This window comes from Myotis daubentonii, chromosome 14 (genome assembly GCF_963259705.1).
Source record: "Myotis daubentonii chromosome 14, mMyoDau2.1, whole genome shotgun sequence".
NCBI lineage: Eukaryota > Metazoa > Chordata > Mammalia > Chiroptera > Vespertilionidae > Myotis > Myotis daubentonii.
In genome coordinates this window covers 25,685,882-25,706,522 of record NC_081853.1, presented here as the reverse complement: position 1 = coordinate 25,706,522, position 20,641 = coordinate 25,685,882, and the positions used below count along the sequence as shown (strand labels likewise).

At 44.8% G+C, this 20,641-nt stretch overlaps 1 protein-coding gene across 3 annotated transcripts in view; it reads right to left on the bottom strand.

Annotated features, from left to right (window-relative positions):
- IFT122 (intraflagellar transport 122) overlaps positions 1 to 20,641 on the bottom strand; it is a 73,989-nt gene that overhangs the window by 22,739 nt on the left and 30,609 nt on the right. For 2 of the 3 annotated variants that reach the window (XM_059663649.1, XM_059663651.1), the window contains 8 exons: positions 18,843 to 19,034; positions 18,543 to 18,681; positions 17,107 to 17,309; positions 16,096 to 16,233; positions 14,645 to 14,809; positions 12,379 to 12,576; positions 7,735 to 7,875; positions 3,570 to 3,623 (listed from right to left, as the gene is read on the bottom strand). In XM_059663649.1, coding sequence (XP_059519632.1) covers positions 3,570 to 3,623; positions 7,735 to 7,875; positions 12,379 to 12,576; positions 14,645 to 14,809; positions 16,096 to 16,233; positions 17,107 to 17,309; positions 18,543 to 18,681; positions 18,843 to 19,034 — 1,230 coding nt within the window. The remainder of the gene's footprint in view (positions 1 to 3,569; positions 3,624 to 7,734; positions 7,876 to 12,378; positions 12,577 to 14,644; positions 14,810 to 16,095; positions 16,234 to 17,106; positions 17,310 to 18,542; positions 18,682 to 18,842; positions 19,035 to 20,641) is intronic. The other variant, XM_059663652.1, reaches the window with a different exon arrangement.

The window sequence follows — 20,641 nt, the reverse complement described above, 5'->3', positions numbered from 1 at the left end:
ATTAATCACAAAAACAATATGTAATTATATATGTGCTTTCCGACGGTCTTAGGCGACCCCTGTGAAAGGGTCGCTCGACCCTCCAAAGGGGTCGCGACCCACAGGTTGAGAACTGCTGATCTAAGAGGTACAAAAGATGGACCCCCATGTGTGCTGGCAGACTGAATTATAGTCTTTCTGGGACCCTTCTGGGGAAAAAGGGGAGAATACCACTAGCTGGTAGGCAGCTAGAAAAGGTTGTCCTAGGTCAGTGATGGCGAACCTATGACCGCCAAAGGGGTAACGACCCACAGCTTGAGAACCGCTGGTTTAATGGAAATTCCTCAGGGCTGCTTTCTTGTACGTTCTTCTAAGGAAATAACTACTTAGGATGGTGTGTACTGCCCATTCTTTGGAGGCCTCCAAGCTCCCAAGATCTCTCAAGTCCCCAGACTTGATTTGGCTGAATTGTGACTCATGATGATGGTAGACAAGGAGAAAGTTTAGGGTTTCTTCCCCAGAAGAAAACCAACAAAATAAAAATATAATGAGTCTCACTATGTCCCTGTCTCTAAAGTGAAGGTGAGCAATACCACATGCTAAGCACCCATTAGGTACTTCCCATATGGACCCAAGGGTGGGCAGTGCCACCCAAGTGTCACACTGTGGGAAGCTGAGATTCAGAAGAGTGGCAGGTCGAGGGCATACAAAGCTGACATTTGAACTTGGTCTATCTGACTCTAGATGCTCTTCGTACCACAGAAACAAGTGATGTTCTCCAACACGCTGCTATGTGTTTACACACACACACACACACACACACACACACACACACACACACACAGAGTAGTGCTGAGGATGAAGAGAAATAACTGCGCACTCCTTCTCCTGTGTTAGGGAACATTCATTAGTCTACAGCTCAAGTATTTGTAAACACTCAATCGCACCCAATCGCTCATCCCCCGCAGTTTCCTTTTGCTTGTTTTCTAGCAAGTGTATCACAGTAGAAGAGACATTAAGTCAAACTCCCAGACAAGCTGGTGAAAGTTTTAACAGCTGGAGGCAACATCCTTCCCCACTGACAGAAATAATTTTTTTAAAAAAGAAAGAAACTAAACAATTTAGGATAACCAGCCAAATAAACTAACCCCTAATCGTAGGAAATGAATTAAAATCTTCATTCAGTAGGCATGGAATTTAGGCCATATCCATCCTAGATCAGAGAGTATCAGCATGATCAAGAAATATGGTTTACGAATGTTCACTGTGTGTAAAGTCACATGGGCAGGTTCTCTTCCTCCTGCTATCAGTACAGTTACATCTCACCTATCCAAAAGGAGCCTAGTAAGGAACCTGGGTTCTCTGGAACAATACCAAATGCAAGCAACTAAGACCTCAGAGCAGCTAAAATGGATCCTCACTCAGTGACACTTGACTCTTTCTCATGAGACAATTCTTACAAGTTTACTTTATCGACTGCCCAGCTCAGAGCACACTAGATGAGGTGTAGTAAGACCTGGGAAATGACAAGAGGTGGTCCCCACAGAAGTTAGTTACCTTTGCATAGATTAAGACTCCTAGATCCAGACCAGATGAATCACAAATGCCACCCCTAATCATAAGCAATACTAGGCATTATGGTAGATGGCTCTGAACAAATTCTCACCATGCAGGTAAGTAAGCAACAGAAAGTATAAATGCTCCTTATAATAGTGCTGTGGAAGAAAGTGGGGGTGCATGAGAGGGGGGTGCACCAGAAGCAACTTCTTTTTTTTAATCCTCACCTGAAGACATGCCCTTTGATTTTAGAGAGACGGGGCGGAGGGGGGTGGGGGGGGAGGAGGAAGGGAGGGTGGGAGGTAGGGGAGGAGGGAAGAAGGGAGGGAGGGAGGGAAGGAAGGAGGGAGGGAGAGAAGAGGAGGAGGAGGAGGAGGAGGAGGAGGAGGAGGAGGAGGAGGAGGAGGAGAGAGGCAATCAATTGGTTTCTCCCATTGCACTGCTCCCCCCACCCTCCAACCGGGGATCAAACCTACAACCTAGGTATGTGTCCTGGCCAGGAATTGAACCCACAACTCTTTGGTGTATGGGACAATGCTCCAACCAACTGAGCAACACTGGCCAGGGACAGAAGCAACTTTTTAGACAGTTGCAGTGTCTAGAGCAGCGGTTCTCAACCTGTGGGTCGCGACCTCTTCACAGGGGTCACCCAAGACCATCGGAAAACACATATATAATTACATATTGTTTTTGTGATTAATCACTATGCTTTAATTATGTTTAATTTGTAACAATGAAATTGGGGGTCACCACAACATGAGGAACTGTATTAAAGGGTTGCAGCATTAGGAAGGTTGAGAACCACTGGTCTAGAGTAAAGACAGTTTGGGAAATAGAACTGGCTTTGAATTCTAACTGAACTTTTGTCTGTGGCCCCTTGGGGACATGACCTAGCCTTTCTTAGCCTTTGTGTCTTATTTATCCAATAGGTATGCTAGAAAAAACAATGTCTAAGTTGTGAGGATTTAAAATAGCATACACATCGATCATGATCATGCGGGGGCAGAGCAAGCATTCAGCAAATGGCAACAATTGCCAGGGTTAGCAGGTCTCTTCCACTCAGCTCTGCCCACTGGGCTCAGCACAGGCTTGGCCCACAACAGGTGTTTATTATGCTAAACTGAATCAAAGGGACAAGACATTTGCTGATTTCCTCACTGCTTCCATATGGAAATTCAAATTTATCTCACATTCCCATAGCCTCACAATAAATCTGTTCAGAGAAAAAATATGTATGCCTTTTCACAGACGCCCAGCAAATGGTGCTCGTAGCACCAGCCTCTTCAGTCTACCATAGCCCTCTCTGGGCTTGGTTGGTGAGGCTGGTTTTCTCAGCTAGGAATGGTGAGCTGGAGGGAGGGCTCCAGAGCCTTTGGGTGCCCCGTTCAGACCTCCCTTCCCAGGACCCATTGCTATGAATGGGATGTAGATCGTATGCATTTGGGAAATGCCTCCTACACCGGCATGTTATTGAAGCCCTAGAGCAGGGGTGGGGAACCTTTTTTCTGCCAGGGGCCATTTGGATATTTATAACATCATTCTCAGGCCATACAAAATTATCAGCTTAAAAATTAGCCTGCTATATTTGGTCAAACATTTAATTAACTCACCCCTAATGCCTTGGCAGGGCCAGACCTAATGATTTCGCAGGCCTTATATGGCTGGATGTTCCCCACCCCTGCCCTAGAGGATGGTAACCAGCTAACAACCACTGCAAGGATGAAAAATAGCTACTGAAAATTTATTTAATCCTCCCAGCAACCCTGCAAGGTAGGTCTCATCCCATTTTACAGAAAGAAACCAAAGCTCAGAGAGATCAGGAATCCACCTACCCCCCTACCTTCCAAGTAACAAACTGCACTCCTTGCCACATGGCATTCTGTACCCCAAAGGCAAGGCTGTGGCCCTAATACTCAGACACCAGTAGGCTCTGTTCACATGTCCTCAAGGCTCTCTCCTTCTTGAAGAGCTGCTTATAAACCACTGACAGCGAGTCTGTGCTTTCTTGAGAATAAAGAACACTTCATCTTTACCTCAATGCTGTTGATGAGCTCTAAATATCGGAGGTCTCGTACTCTGATGAAGGCCTACAGAGGAAGAGATAAAATAATAAAATCAGCTGCCTTCTGGGCTTCAAATGTGGGTGATTGGCTGGGGGTGGGAAGTCAAGCTTTAGAAAGTGAGCCAGTTAGGAGGGAAAAGAAGCAAGCATTGATTAATCACTGTGTGTTCAGGAGGGTTCTACCACCCACTGAGGCTCAGCTTTATCCCTGGGATTAGTCCATACAAAGAAGCCCTGGTTGAGTCAATCACTTTGGGATTAGGTGAAACAAAACTATAATACTGCAGTCTGAGATGGTGCCTGCTTAGAGGAACCTCTATGCAAAATGGAAGAACAAGCCAGTCTGACACTCTGAGGCAGTGGCATCTGCGTGGGAGTGGGAAAGACGTACTGACTCAGGAGAGACTGCACGTACATCTTGGTGACTTGGACAGAAAACAGGAGACAGCTATTCCTACCAACAGTGCATAAACACAGGGCACCCAGAGCCTACAGTACCATCATGAAGGAAGAAAAGGAAGAGAAATTTGAGAAGGAATAAAGATGATTTCTAGAAGGAAGGGGGAGGTAGGGAATGAATCACTCCAAGTCCCTAGAAGGCAAACTCTTGCGTAAATCCTAAACGTGTAGCTCTTGCCTTGGACTCACAGTAAAGCCAGAGACTTTAACCCATGGAAGTTTCCAGGCATCCATCTTCACGCAGACTGATGTTAACTAAGCCTCTTTAGTTGCTTTCAGATCTACAAGGGGTTTAGAGGAGCATAACCCACCATGTCAGGCTGATCTTCATGTGGCTTTGCTGTCAACATTTGTACTCAGCTGTGCTTCTTTATTTTTTTTAATATATTTTATTGATTTTTTACAGAGAGGAAGGGAGAGAGATAGAGAGTTAGAAACATCGATGAGAGAGAAACATCGATCAGCTGCCTCCTGCACATCTCCTACTGGGGATGTGCCCGCAACCCAGGTACAAGCCCTTGACTGGAATCGAACCTGGGACCTTTTAGTCCGCAGGCTGACGCTCTATCCACTGAGCCAAACCGGTTTTGGCTGTGCTTCTTTATATTGTCCCATTTGAAATGGGCTGACACACACCTAGAAGAGGCAGCAGGTCCAGGATGCCTTAGAATATGAATGCAGAACAATAACCCTGGCTACTTGTAGCCTCTACTTAGCTGCATGACACCCTCCATCTTAAAAAGACTTGTGGAAATGAGCAAGTCACCCAGCCTCTGGCTGCCCACAGATGACCACAATGTAACGTCATCTTTTCTGCTCACAGGGCCAAGCATCCTGTTGGGTTGGGGACCAAGAGGTGAATATAATTTGGCTCCTGTCCCCCTCCCCAATTCAGGGGTTCATATTCTAAAAGGGGAGGCAGGCAGATTAAATAGATCAATAAATCTCCCTGAGCCAAGAGCTATACAAGCATGAACTAGATGCCTTGGAGAACACAGATTCACTGCCTGAGCATGGGCAATAGCAGGAGGCAGGATTAAGTAAAGCATCACAGTAGACCCTGGCAAATGGGTATTCCTGGAGAGGAATTCCTTGAAAGGGTAAGGCAGTTATCACATGAGCAAAGGGATGGAGAGCTAAGAACACGTGTATTCTTCACTGGAGGTCTTATAAGCCATCTTTGAGGTCTGGGCTTCCTTAAAGCAACACAAAGGGAAACCTGGAATGCCTGACAAAGTAGCAGGGAGGTAAGGAGGAGCCTTCTAGGTCTCAGTTCTAGCTTGCTTTCTAGTTGGGGGGCCCTGGATCTACTTCCCCATCACTGAGAGAAATCTGTTTCTGAGTTCCTTCAGCCCTGACATTCTGCAGTGTCAGGGGTGCCCTGGTCAGAGTGGTCAGAATCACAAGGCCTGTGAATAACCTCAGGGGAGGGAAATGTGGGAACAGAGAAGCTTTGCAGTTCTACTCAGGGCAGTGGTCCTGGGTGCTGAACAGCTCTCCTCTGCCATCTAGTGGGGACAGCAGTCTATCACCGGGAACTATTCACCTCCAAGGGTGCCTGGCTTGGCAAAGCAGAAAAGAAAGGCTGGGGATTAGGAATTTGGGTAAAGTGATCAACTTATAGTCTGTGGTCAAAATCTTGTGGCTTTAATACAATAATTCTATTCTCAGGAGTGCTGTGGGGGGTGATACAGATTGGGAGCAGGTATTAAGCAAATGGGAGTTCATTCCAGTTTAATTTTCATCCATTCAAACATTTGCTGAGCACTTAACACAGGGTTAGGCACTGCTGTCTAATTTCATTCCATGATGAAAATAAATAAAACATATTCTAGGAATCCTTTGTTATTCTTCATCCCTCCTGGCATTTCAAGGTGAGGCAGGAGAGGGAAGCTCCCTCCATGGGAATGTTTCCTCCCTCTGACTTCTTAAAGCCCTCCGCTACTACCACTTTTCGGACACAGTAGATCCAAAACTATAATATATATGATTATTATATAATTACTAGAGGCCCGGTGAATGAATTCATGCACAGGTGGGATCCCTCAGGGCGGCCTACAGGGATCGGACCGAAACCTGCAGTCCAATGTCGCCTGCAGCTCCTACCTGTAGCTCCCGCTCATGCCTGCCCCGCTGTGTCTGCCAAGGGCTCACGCCCAATCAGTCCTGATCAGGGGAGGCTCACCCCGCAGCAGCAACAGCAGCAGTGCTCACCAGTCATGAGCCCTGTGTCTGGCGCTCTCCTGAGGGGAGTAGCCTGCAGGATTGGGCTGAAACTGGCTCTCTGACATCCCTTGAGGGGTCCTGGATTACAAGAGGGCCCAGGCCAGGCCACGGGACCCTACTGATGCATGATCGGAGCGGGGAGGGACCGCAGGAGGGCTACAGGGTGTGTTGGCCCCCATCTCGCCCAGTCCCGATTGGCTGGACCCCAGCAGCAAGCTAACCTACTGGTTGGAGCGTCTGCCCCCTGGTGTTCAGTGCACATCATAGCAAGCAGTTGAGTGGCCTTAGCATATCATTAGCACATTACACTTCGATTGGTTGAACAGTCGACCGGTCACTGGACAACCAGACACTTAGCATATTAGGCTTTTATTATATAGGATAATTGTACTTGCTTTAATAACAGCTAGCATTTGTACAAGCATTGCTAGTTTTAGAATCCCTTTTACAATGTGACAGTTAAGCCTGATGACACTGTGTCAGGCAGGGTTGGCAGTTAGTGTCTTCACCCTCCCCACTGTAGAAAGGACTGAGGCTCCGAGAGAAGTGGCTTGCCAAGGGTCTTCCAGCCTGTACATGGCCGAGCTGGTTCTCAACCAGGCTTCTGAACCCTAGTCTGGTCTCGGTCCACTCTCTTTTCTTGCTTAGAAGTCTTGACCTAGCATGGAGATGGCATCACATACTTCTGCAATTTCTTCCCTATCAGCTCAATAGTATGCGCAAAATGAGTATCTGATTAATTGGTATGGGAAAAGAGAGACAGAAGGGAGACGTCGGGGAGAGAGTTGAAGGCCGTTCCTTCCCCCCACACCTCAGGAGCCATAGCTGGGTTCTTCCTAATAATATGTGTCAAATGTTTTGAGCCATTTCTGTAATTTTAATAGACTGAGCCAGGAAATGACACCATGAATCAAGGTCATGAATTATGCCATGAAGGTATGTGGGGAGTGACATTGCTGTCAGAATCAGAGAGCTCGACCATCTTGTCTACCATACTTAGCAGTGTGCCAAGAAAAACAGCACTGTGTAATAAATTACCTAATACCAATAAGTGCTTCTACCAATAACAAAAGCTACCATTTATGGAATGCCTAGTATGTGCCAGGCTTTTAACTAGGTGCTTTACATAAATGATAGCTAATAAGAGTGACAACTAGAATCTATCAGATGCTTCTCCTATGTCAAGTTTTGTAGGCATTATCACATTAGATCCTTATAACTTTTGAAGATGGGGCCAATCATCACCCTAATTTTACCAATGAGCAACCTTAGGAAAGATGTTACCTGCTCAGGCTGATAGTTAGAAGGTGGCTGAGCCAGGTCAGTCTACTTCCAGCACCCACGGCAGTATACATTTGCCTCTCCATATGTCACTTGGAATGGATCCTCTTCTGCCTCCTCAAAGGACCCTCCAAGAACCAGATTCTTGCTTATTCTGACTAGATGCTTACCTTCTTTGCTGTTTCAAACTCTAATCCTTCTAAAGCTTCCATGGCCAGCTCACGCCAATCAGTGTCTGTCACACCCAAGCAAGCAATCTGGTAGGCTTCTTTGAACATTTTCCTCTCCAGGTACTGGTACATGGGAGCAGACTGCAGGATTGAAGGAAAGAGTATTTTCAAAGCAATGGAAAGAGTCAGATTCATACAAAGCCTGACTCCATAATGTGTGCATTGACTTTATTACAAAAGCCTGCAGAGCAATGCTGCAATGGTTAACCAGTACCCTTCTCAGCTACACCCCAGTTCACCCTACATGCCTTCCACTCTGCCACCCCCTTTCATAGCCGAACCATCATATTCAGCAGCACAAACCTCCTGCCCATCCTCCCCTCCACCACTGGCTTTCCCCACCTCCAGGCCCACCTCTCCACAGATTTCACCATCATCTGGAATGACTTTGCCCCTCTTCACCCTCTGGAAAGTATCTATTTGGCTTTCGAGACCCTGTTAAAATGTCATTTCTTCTGGAAAGTCTTCACTGACCCTTCAAGTAATATCGTGAATGGTTCCTAATAACTTCTATTTGTAGGCTTTTGGATCTGTCCCAACAGTCCAGGGTCATAGGTATTATCACTCCTGGATTATGGCCTGAGACTGAAACTCAGGGAGGGCAACTGACTTGTCTAAGGGCACATAGTGGCACATAGAAGACCTTGGGGCTGGAGCCTGGATGACCTTTTGGGTATGTGTGTGTATGTGTCTGTACATGAGAACAAGTCTGAGTTGGGCCTGAGTGTCTTTCAGAACTAAAGGCCCTCCCTTGTTTTAGGCCAGTCAGTGTGCCGAAGGGAACTGCGTCTTTCCTTCTGGATTCCTAGGCAGTGGAAATCAATCAGTCAGTACCTCTGTGTTAATGGTTCCCAAATGTGGAGCTGAAAGTGCTGTTTTCTCCATTTGGGGCCTTAATCTTTGAAATTTCCTGTCCCATTTTTTAGCTTTAGCGTTGAAGGAAATTTTTTTCTTTTTAAGCCATTCCATCCTCTGACAGCAAGATGTGCCTGCTGCTGAGCACTCATCTTTCCTACTGTGCCTCCCTTCAGGTGGCAGTAGGGTATGGACACAGGAACAGTTGAGCTAGAACCCAGGCCTAGCTCAGTCACATCCTAGATGTATGAATTTTGGGGTCAAATTAACTTCTGTTTAGCTCACAGGCTACCGTGGGCAAACTAGAGAAGTGCTTTGAAAATTGATAAAGTGCTGGGCAAAAAATGAGCATGCTCATTGCATCCATAGTATTTTCTCAGCATCAGCTCCTCCCCATCTCACAAACTCTCCAGACTTGTTTCCACCCCCAACGTTCCCTGTTTGAAACACTCTCGCTGTTCCTCTGCCTTTCCAGACCTTTCAGGGCAGATCAAGTGTCACCACCACCTGGAAGCTTTCTCAAACGCCCAGTGCACAATGAGCTTTCCTTTCCAAACTCTTTTAGTGAGCACCTTCTGCTCCAATTTAGTTCTGTTTTGTAGTGTTTAATACTTTAAGACTGTTGTTAATAATAATAATAATAATAATAATAATAATAATAATAGGATTTGGACCAGACAAAACCTGAAAGAGGGGTATATTTAACCTCATTGCACAGAAAACAAGTGAGACCCCAAAAAGCGAACCGAGTTGCTCAAGGTCACAGCCAGTGTCAGAAAGCCAGTACTCCTTTCCCTTTCACCAAGCTGAGGGTTAGGCTTGCCTGGGAGGCACAATCTGAGAGTGGGAGTTTTAAATACCCTAACTGTACAAATGCCCTCTGAGCTCTACTTTATCTTGCTATCGAATTCCAAGCATGAAGTCACCACCCGCCCTGAGAAGCCCGACTGGGGCCTGCCGCCCTACTTGGCAGCCCTAACAAACCATTTCTTGCACAAGATGATGTAAATTTCGAAAGGAAACCAGAAATCCCCAGAGTGGGTCTGATGCTTTCTCCCTCCCCCCTAGGCCAAAACCACAGGATGGTTGGAGGCAGAAACGACAGATAAATAGCCTTTGTTTTGAGGCTGCCTTTTCTAACCCTTGGCAGTTCTGACCTGCTGCATCAGCAGGATGGCCTTGGTGCAGCCACGGGGGGAGGGGGAATCTGGCTTCTGAATCTTTAGAGCTTGGCAGAGGAAGTCCCGGGCTGCCCCTTCAGTTCCTCTTGTCCCGCCAAAGTCAGGGAGCAGCAAACTGCATTTATCTTGAGGTCAGCATGGCAGTCTTGGTAGAAAAAACTTTCAATCAGCATAGCATGTTTGGCATGATTGAGGAAGATTGGGTTTCTGATGGATGTGGTGCGTGAGTTTGGGATGGGGAGCAGATGAGGACTGCAAGGAAACAGTCCACAGGGGCTGTTCTTACCTCTCTGCTGCCACTTCTACCCACATCTCTCCCTTCCTTCTCTGGCTTTCTTTCTTTCTTTTTCCTTTTCCTCAAGTCTGAATTCCACTAATATTTATTGAATAACTGCTCTGTGTTAGGTACTAATAATCCCTGCATCAATGAGTAACATCATCAGCTACAGGGAGGAAATGAAATCCAGTTCCACCCTTTACAACAGCGGTTCTCAACCTGTGGGTCGCGACCCCTTTGGGGGTTGAACGATCCTTTCACAGGGGTCGCCTAAGACCATCGGAAAACACATATATAATTACACATTGTTTTTGTGATTAATCACTATGCTTTAATTATGTCCAATTTGTAACAATGAAATTGAGGGACACCACAACATAAGGAACTGTATTAAGGGGTCGCGGCATTAGCAAGGTTGAGAACCACTGCTTTATAAGAAGCCAAGCCAGAGCAAGGTGTGTGGAGGGAATATAGATTAATGTAGCCTAGCTGAAAGGCAATCTGGAAACATGTCTAAAATCTTTCAAACGTAGCATAAATAGCCCTTGGCCCAGCAATTTCACTTCTAGGAATTTATACCAAGGAGCTAAGATGGGATAGGTGCAAAGACTTAGCTATTTATAAGAGCAAAAAGCTGCAAACACCGCAAATTTCTAACTGGGTTCAGTAAGTTGTGAGAGATCGGGACAAAAAAAAATAGTCACTAAAACCAATATGGGGTGGAGGTGAGGCAGCAGGGAGGAAGGTGTGGCCACAGTAAAAGGTAAACCCAACACCAGGGATCTCATGCGCTATTGGTGTGAATACACCAACCTATTCAGGTGATAAATGCTGTTACCAGTGGGGGAAGCTGGGAAAATTGTATAAAGTGTCTCTGTATGATATCTTACAATTAAATGTGAATCTATAATCATTTTAGCTAAAGAAGAACATTTATTGACATGGAGCCATGTTTCTAATAGATTGCAGGGTGAAAAAGCCAGATCGCTAGTTGATAGCCAACAATTCATACAAAGTGATGGGTCTGCAATATGTAAATGTTAGGTTAAATTAGAAGATGGAGATAAAGGAAGGTAATTAAGTCTCTCTTATTTATAGTCACCATTCAGTAAAATAAGTGCAGTAAATCTGAGGTTTCATCTATAGGAGCAATATTTATAGATAATAAAAGTCAAAACAACATTATTTACAGTACAATTCCTCTTTTAAAATTTTATATACAACTAGAGGTCTGGTGCACAAAATTCATGCACTGGTAGGGTCCCTTGGCCTGGCTGGCGATCAGGGCCAATCTGTGGGGCGACCGGTGGGGTGATTGGGGGACCCCCGTTGGCACCTGCCTTGGCTGGCCTGGCACCACCCGCTTGCTGGCCCTGCCCCTCACCGCCACCCCTGGTCGCCTCCCTCTGCAGGGTGACCATAAAGGTGATCGGGGAGCCCCAGCTGGCACCCGCCTTGGCTGGCCTGGGACCCGTGTGCTGGGGCAGCTCCTGCATTGAGCGTCTGCACCCTGGTGGTTCTGCTGTTTGGTCGATTTGCATATTAGGCTTTTATTATATAGGATCATATACTCCTAATTATATATTATGCACACATTACACATACATATAAAAAAGGTCTGGGTTGATATTTTCCAAAATGTTTAAGAGTGAGTTTCTCTTTAGGATGGGATTCTGAGGGCTAGTCTCTCCTTGGTGCTTATCTTTATTTTATGACAGTTCTACAGTGGAAATGGCTCACATTCCTGCCTCCCATTTCTATTCTGGCCTCCTGCTAGTGTGAGGGACTTGTGCAGATAGTACCATGCTCCCTTTTTGGCTCACAGACCTCAGTTCCCACACCCCATTCCACCTATATTATCTTTCTCTCACACACACCACCCCCTTCATATGCCTGTGCATACACCCTGCTGGACTCCCAGCTTTGCTGGCTTACTCTACTCTGCCCCAAGCACAGCTCTCAGTGAAACACAACTCTGTCTGCTGATAGACAACCCTGCATACACCTCCCTGTCCCTACTAGGAAGTAGGGATCAGAAAGAATTGAGGTTCAGTGATGCTGAGTTTTTTGCCCAAAGACACACAGATTGCATGGGATGGAGATAGGATTTCACGTTCAAGTCCAGAGTGCCTTCCATGACACCACAGCTATCATTCTTGTCTCTCTTCCCTCTCTCCTCACCACTCCCTCCCAAAGCTCCACTGAGGAGCCTGGCTTTCCTGGTCTTGCCTGTCCTGCCACTACTGAGAGCTGACAGACATCCCGGATTACCTGTGGCACCTCCACAGCTGATATGGAGAAGGCATGCAGGCAGAAGATCTTGGAGCCGTTGTAGCCTACCACAAAGCCCTGCAGCTTCTGCTGGTGCACAGGGAAGGTGCTAGCTTTGATGTTGAGGTAGCCTCCTCCCGAGAAGCAGAGCATGTCCTCACACTGGGTGTTCCAGGCCACACTGTTGGCATTCGGTTCCTGAGGGACAGGGATGATGAGAACCCTGTAACTATCATCCTGGGCTTTGGCACCATTTCTACATTCATTCAAGTTCTCTTGTTAAAGCCTGAATCACATTAAATTGCTAACAGTAGGATAGAGGGAAAGGGGAGAAAAGGGGATTGGAAGAAATGGATAGGGGAATAGAGGCAAGCACTTCCATGCACTTTTTTATGTTGGAATTTTTGAATAAGCAAGCATTACTTTTGAATAAAAATTATTATCCCCAAATATTAATCATTACATAAAAAGTGAGAAAATCAGCAAAGTGGATACTACTTCTGTATGGAAGAATGTTTAAAGGAATATATTCCAAAGAATTAACAGTAGTTGTCTTTCAGCGGGTGCTTTATATTTTCTGTTTTTTATTTGCCTGAAATTTTCTTTTGGTTATGAATATTTATTTTTTATAAGAAAAAGAACAGTGAACTATTTTAAAATTAAAAAATAATATATTGTCTCTACATTTATAATCTGCACACTGTAAGAATACAATCACCCTGGGAGGTACTCCCTTGCCCCACCTCCTCTCAAAGATCTCTGCTCAGCTCCAGAGACTTAGGCACCAGCAGAAGTTCATATCTTTCTGCCTAGAATCTTTTACAATGTCTGAATCTTTTATAATGAGCATAGATTATTTTTATAATGAGAAAGAAAACATATAGTTGTTTGCATTTGCAAGGGTAGGGGCAGTGGAGAGAAGAAAAAATAGCTGGGAATGTTTATGACCCCTAGCAAGGGCTGAAAATTACCTTTCCCAGCCCACTACAGAAAACCCTCAGTGGGGACAGGGAAGCACACACGCCTTTCCACTCCTACATGGTTCTGGGCTGGACACGGATGCACACCTGGGAGCTGCTAACCTACCTACAGGGGTTGTGTCGAGGCTGGGGAGATGAGAAGTAACACTGAAGGCCCTATCTTGTGGCAGGCACTATGGTGTCTTACTTAGTCCTGTAGCAATTCTATGAGGGGGAAATTATTAGTTTTATTTTAGAGGTAAGGAGAAATAAGACTCAGAGAGGTTCACTAACTTGCTTGAGAGATGAAGGCAGAGCTAGAGCCCAGATTTGTCTGACGGCAAAGCTTATGCTCTTTCTTTCCCCTAAACCATTCTGCCTCCCCAGTTATGAGTGAAATGTTATCAACTGGGAGTCACTGGGGCTAGTGGTGGCCAGGTACCTCCTTTCAAATGACTGAGGTAGCTCCCTACTATAGCACCCTTCCACCCTGCTGATTCTATCGCTGAGGACAAGGAGGAGACCTCAATCTGCCCATTATACTGGGAAACCTTTAGTGGTTGACAAAGCCAATCAGGGGAGATTTTAGCTTTGGGGGAACTCACTTCAGGCAAATAGGCCCTGATCACTCACAAAGCCCTAAAGAGGCAAAGAGCAGCACTGAATCCAGTAGAAAGCCAACCAGGCACTGGGCATAGAGCCTCTGGGCTCTCCTCTCCAATGACACACTTCCTCCAGCCCCAGGATCAAATGATGTGTAAACAACGCCTATCTGAAAAACAGTTCAGTTTTGCTGGCTGTTATAGCATCCTTGTGAGATAGCAGGGAGGACTTCCCCCATGTCTCCCTTCCTTCTATGGCAAAACTGGTCCTGTTTCCTTACTGTGTCTTAGATCATTCAAAGATGCAGGCAGCCTCCAGGAGGTGAGCAGCAGACTTTTTCAAAAGAATCATCACATTAACCCATACACTGATAGCCTGCAACATGCCACACTTAGATTTATTAGTATTCATTTACTGCTCTCAGTTATCTTGTAAGAAAATGTTACTTGCCTATCTTACTTGCAACAAAACCAAAGTTCAAAGAGACTCACTCAGCTACTGCAGCTTATGTGTGGGAGGGGTTGGCTGTGTCTGGGGCCTCTTAGACTCTGCACCCCTGCTTAGACCCTACACCCTTACACCTCACTGCTCCTTCCAGAGGCCCACCTGGAAGCCAGAGCATAAGCACCTCCTATAAAGACTGGGAAACTGGAGGAGTGTCTCTAATCAAAGGATCATGTCCTGGACACTCCCTGGGACTTCACCTGAAAAAGCAACTCCTTGGTGTGAATGTCATAGACCAAGCATGTATCGTTTTCATCCACCACGGCCAGCTTTTTTCGGGAGGCGCTCATGTCTAAGCAGCGCACGGCTGTGGCCTGTTTCAGTAGGACAATGGCAAAGAGATTGTCCACGAAGATCTTCAGGATCTGGCAAAATTTCAGAGAAAAAGTGTGAGTCACCATGGCAACAAGACCCTGTAATACTGCCAGGCTGTTGGAACCCATGTGTTCTAAAAAAACAACTCCCACTAACTTCACTAGAGGCTCTGTGTAGAGAAAAGGACTCATCAAAAGAAAGGGACCCAGGCTTATCCTTAGGAGAACAGAGTGTAGTTCATCTGAGGTCACCAAAGTAATGACATGTTGGCCCCAAGACATGACAAACTTACTTGAAAGTCTGCTTGACTGGGGATTTGTTAATGACATTACCCAACTGCAGGGTTAGGAAACACAATTCAGCAGAGGTCTGAGTAACTAACACAGGAAGAGGCTACTGTAAACACTGACAAGACATCTGGTATAACCACTGCAAAATGATGATGATGATGATGATGATGATAAAAGCAATCAGTCATTGACTATTTTTGATAGTTGGGTAAAATATTATCCTCATTTGTAAAACCTGAGCCTCAGAGAGGTGAAGTGACCTGCGTAGGGTCACACCACTAGTGAGTTGCTAAACACAAACATGACCCCAGGTCAACCTGCCTCCAAAGTCCAGACTTTCAGGCCTCACACTGGAAGTGGTATTGCTATTCTATACTCCTGCTAACACATACTCCATGAGTCCCATCCTCAGGAAAGGCCTGACAAACCTTTACCACAAGCCATCTGCTAGACAGCTTGGCTCTCAGGCTAATGCAGTTACATTTTTACTTTCAAATTTCCATGAAGCCCACTTAGAACTTTTCTTATTTTGAGCAAAGAACACACACAGAAAACTGTTTAACTTTGTATAACCTAGATTTTCCACATCTATTTGAGCAAAGGGCCCACTTTTCTTATAATATCTAGTAATAGCCTACAGACCAGCACCTTCTAGGACACAAACTAGAACACACTGCCTTAATCCATTCACTGCTCTAATAGGGATCCAACCTAAGGAATGATCTCTGCCTCCCTCTCTAGCAAGCCACAGAAACTGCACCTCTAAAAAATCTCCCACCATCTGGGTGACTTTTAAGCCCACTAATCTACTCAACTCTTGGCCCAGCGGTGCAGTGCCAACTCTGCCAGAATGGGGCATGCTATGAGTCTGAGGACCACCTCTTCTTTGGCCTGAGGCTATCCTTATAAAAGGTAACTCTAATGTGCCCATGAAGGGAAGAAGCCTTTTCTTGCCCTGAAAACCTATCTCAGGGTCATAACTTGACTGGTTGCCTGCATCTGCATGCAGACAGTCAGACTGAAGGGCAACCCAAAAGAGCACTCACCTGTCCATTCTTCAGGCCTACCAACAGACCTTCCCTTCCTGGAGGGCCACCAATCACCTTGATGTAGCGAATGAGAGATTCCATCTGCCACTCCCGCTCTTTCACTCCACTGAAGGACAGGCACTGCAGCCGTTTCTCCTAGAAAGCAAACCCCCCCTCTGCATGGATATTCAACAGATTAAGTGTTCCCCAGCCTTCCAAAGGAGGTCTTCCTGCCTCTGAGGATGAAAAACACTTTATATTCAGGATCTATCTAATCTAGTCCCCATGATTGGTATCGTTAATCTTCATGAAAGTCTTCCCATGGATCCTCGCTCAGCCTCAGATCTTCTGTACAGACCTCTAAGCAGCCAAAGGCACACCTATTTGCCACTTCTATACTATAAACCTGTGGTACCCCTAAACTGCTTAAAGTTCTAGACTTTTAGAGATATTTTAATAATATTTTATGTCTATAGTGATTCCTAAAGGAATCCATTTTATCACTTCCAATAGGCCTAGTTTCATGAAACAAAATCCACCTCTACTTCCAAGAAAGATGCTGGGTTGGCCTTCTCTCAAAGTCTTTTCAAACTTCTCTTGGCATTGATCTAGACATTTTCTAGGAAGCTCTAAGTTGAGAAATTTTTTTCTGTGGAAAAAATCTATCAGAAAGTAAAAACTCCCTTTACTGTTTTGAATTAAAATACATTGTTTTTTGTTTAACTGAAGGATATCATAAATTTTTATGTGTATATGTTTAACAAAAAAATCAATCTGCATTTTGTGGGATATCAATTTAGGCTTTAAGTCATTAAAATATATATAATCCCAGTATAACAAAGTACTTTGTAATACAAAAAAGTAGTAGTCTCCTCTTTATGGCCCATGACTTTCTAGTAGAGTCTGGCCATATAGATGTCAACAAAATAAAAGCAATAACAAATTCCTAATGACCAAAAAACCCTGCTTTGGGTACCCTCTCCTTGGAGGAAGCATAAGGTGGATTCGGTCTGATCTGCTGCGGCTTACCTGGCAGAGGATGATGTGATCAGAGCACACCACCAGGAGGTTGCATTCAAACTTTTTGACAATCTTCTCTTTTACCCGGTAACGCATGTCTGATGAATCATCTGAATACAACTCATAGATGATGATTTTTTCTGGCAGTTGGATAGCTAATCGATTTTTGTAGATGGCAATTTTCTTGACAAGCTCTTTGCATTTAATCCGAACTGTCAAAGGAAAAAAGCCCAGTTCTAGCAAGAGGTTGTTAAGTAAGGTAGAAGGCAGAGAAATGAAAAGCTATCATTTACTTAATGCTACTGGCAATTAAAGGAGACACTCTCATCAAAAAAAATCTTTAGAGTATCTAACATGTACAATCAGCTCTGCTAAACACTGGGATCATATATAATCTTATATATGATTATATGTAATCATATATAAGTCATATATAATCTTTGTTATCCAAAGCTTACAACTGAGTATGGAAAATGATTCTTAATGCTACCATCAATTGCTGAACATAAATCTAAACTCCTCTGCATGGCACTAATGGCCCCTGATGATCAGGAGCCCACCTGAGTGACTGCCCACAACTCTAGTCACTCTCCAAACACCACCCTTGACAACAGTAACCATGTGTAGTTTGTGGGGTACACTAAACTCTCACACTCATTATGAATCATGTGGAGAAAATGTCTCCAGAAGGGATGCTTTGGAGCTACACCCTCACCATACTGTTGGAATCTTCAAATGGAGGTGCTCCCAGATGGGGACCAAAGGATGTCTGTCATCTGAATCTGCAAGACAACTCCCAACCAGAATCCCTACTCACAGGCATCTGGCAGTGTGCTGCTGTGTCCAGTATATCTGGATATGAATACACTTGAAACAAGAATAGCCTATTTAACCAGCCCACCCCCTTGGGTGGATAGAAGGAAAGACTGAGTTTAGACTGACGGCACTGGGCCTGGAACCCTGATCTGACTGAGCTTGTGGAAACCCACTGCCTCTGCTTATTTCTGGGGCAAGGACCTGACCGAAGGCAAGCTGAGATGTAGCTGAGGAAGAAGTACCCCAGAAGTGCCTCTGACCAGAGAGAATGCAGGTCCACAAAGACCCATGGAGGTCAGCCACCATGGCTCTGATTGTTATATATTATCCTCACTTAGTTAGGGAGTCCATGTACCCCTGGAATTATCTGCAAAATTTTGTGAGTCTGTGTGGTATTTTTTGAGAAAGTGTTTCTTGCTTTCATTAGATTCTCAAAAACATCTACATTCTCCCCTCGCCCTGCCTCCTCACCAAAAAAAAAAAAAAAAAAGCAAGAACCAGTGGTCCAATGTGTTTCAAAAAGACCAAGGAGAAATATTTCCTACCATTTCACTTACCCTATCAGCAGTCCTCTCAACCTATCCTCTCCCCAGTATCTAGAGGGCAAAGGGGCTCTACCTGCCTTTTACCTTTCTGCTCAGTGATCAGGTGCTGCACGATGACATCAGTCATGCTATCTCTGTATGCATACCGGTCCTTATAGAGCCCATGGACAGTGCTGAAAATAAGCTGGTAGAAGGAAATGGTGCCATCCTGGCAGCCTACCACCTGCAGGGAAAGAGAAGCGTCAATTCCCAGCTCTCTGTGGAGAAAGAATCTACCTTCCCATTTGTCAGGAAAAAACATCAATGATTTGACTGGCTAAGCAGGCCTGATGTTCAGTTCCTACTCAGACAATGGCCCAATAAAAAGGAACTTCCTCTTCTTACCACATAGTTGGAATCGGGCTTCACTTTACAAGTCCACACCCAGGAGCTCTGCTCCCCAACAGTCCCGAGCCGTACTCCATCCTTGGTGAAAAGGGATACTTGCTTGTCTGACCCCCCCAGTAAAATGTACTCCCCTTTAGTAAAGTAGCTGATGCAGCAGGGGTCAAAATTCAGTGGCCGATCCTTCCCAATCTGAGAAAAGAGAACATACACCAAAGGAAAAAACAACTTCTGAATCCTGAAACTCAATAAATGTTAGCGATTATTACTATTATTATTATTAAGCCAGATCCCTTTAAATGTCAAAAACACTTAAAATGCCAAAAATGCACAAATTACACCTAAGCCTAACACAAAAGTGTAGGTTTGATTTACTTCATCATCCCACATTTAATTCTAAATCTTCCCAGAATTAAAAGATACTTACACAAGAAAACAATTTTACTGTTCCAAACAAGTTGGGGGTTACTTTCTCAGAAGACTGAGGTTGCTTATCTGTCAAAAACTCTGGGCCACAACATGAACACAATATTTACCATGGCCCTGACTACCATATTGAGTTTTATATTGTCACTATAGTAGCAAGACCCCATTTCCACCTAGCATAGTGTAGTTAGATGTTCCAGGAAACTTCTCATACCCATCCTCAGTGCCAGGTACACAGTAGATGTGTCAATAAATATTTATTAAATTATTATGGACATACATTAAGTGGATGAATACTAATAGATAGGACCAGGGAAACTGGATGCTAGATAATTAAAATGATGGTTCTGAGAAAACAGCCATAGGAAACTGAGAAAATTCTTTATTATATACAACCTTTATTTTTACTTGACTACCAAAGAAATAAGCAATGGTAAGGTGAGGCAGAAGAAATGGCTCCAAAGTTATACCTAAAATCCCCACTTCTAACATGATATGTTTTGAGAAATAAAGATGCTGTTAAACAAAAGGCTCCATTGAAATGGCTGCATTTCTCATTTGCTTGGCTGTGGTAGTAAGCCATCCCCACCACCTTCATTCTAATCCTCAATGTCTCCAGTCTCCTAACAGATTTCCTACCACTAGGCTCTCTTTATTTTAATCCACCCTCCACAGAAATAAGGAATTCTCTGAAACAAGAATCTGACCAAGTCGCTCCCTACCTAAATCTATGGCTCTGAAATACTCACAGAATACAATGTTCAAACTCCGTATTCACACTACAATCTTGTCTCATCTTCCTTCCTAGCACCATCTCTCCACAAATCTTGGGACCCAGTCACCCTGAACAACTCACTGTTCCCTGAGTTGTCATCTATTTTCATTCCTCCCTGCCTTTTCAGATGCTATTTTCTCTGTCCGAAACACCATTTTCAATGCCCTCTGCCTAGCAAACTCCTGCTTATCCTGTTCAAAGTCACCTCTACAAAATCTCCCATCTCCACCGAGCAGTGATGTTACCCTCTTTTGTGTCTCTATAGCTATTTTTCTGATAGCTATTTCTCTATCATGCCATGTATCACTGCACTGGGACTGTTGGCCATCGAGTACGTCCCCACCAGCCTGTGAACTCTGGCAGAGCAGAGGCATTAACTTATAAAGCTCAATGTCAGTGGCTCCTAACACAGATGAAGGGCTGGCCTAAATGGGTGCTTATAAGTGTGGGTAGGATGGAGAAAGCAAATATAGAAGGCAGGGTCATGACCAAGACCAAGGCTTTACAGTCAGACCAATCTGGGTTTTGATCCCATGTGCCACCATTTACTAGCAGTGTGAAACCTCAGGCATAGTATTTACTTCACTGCTCTGAGTCT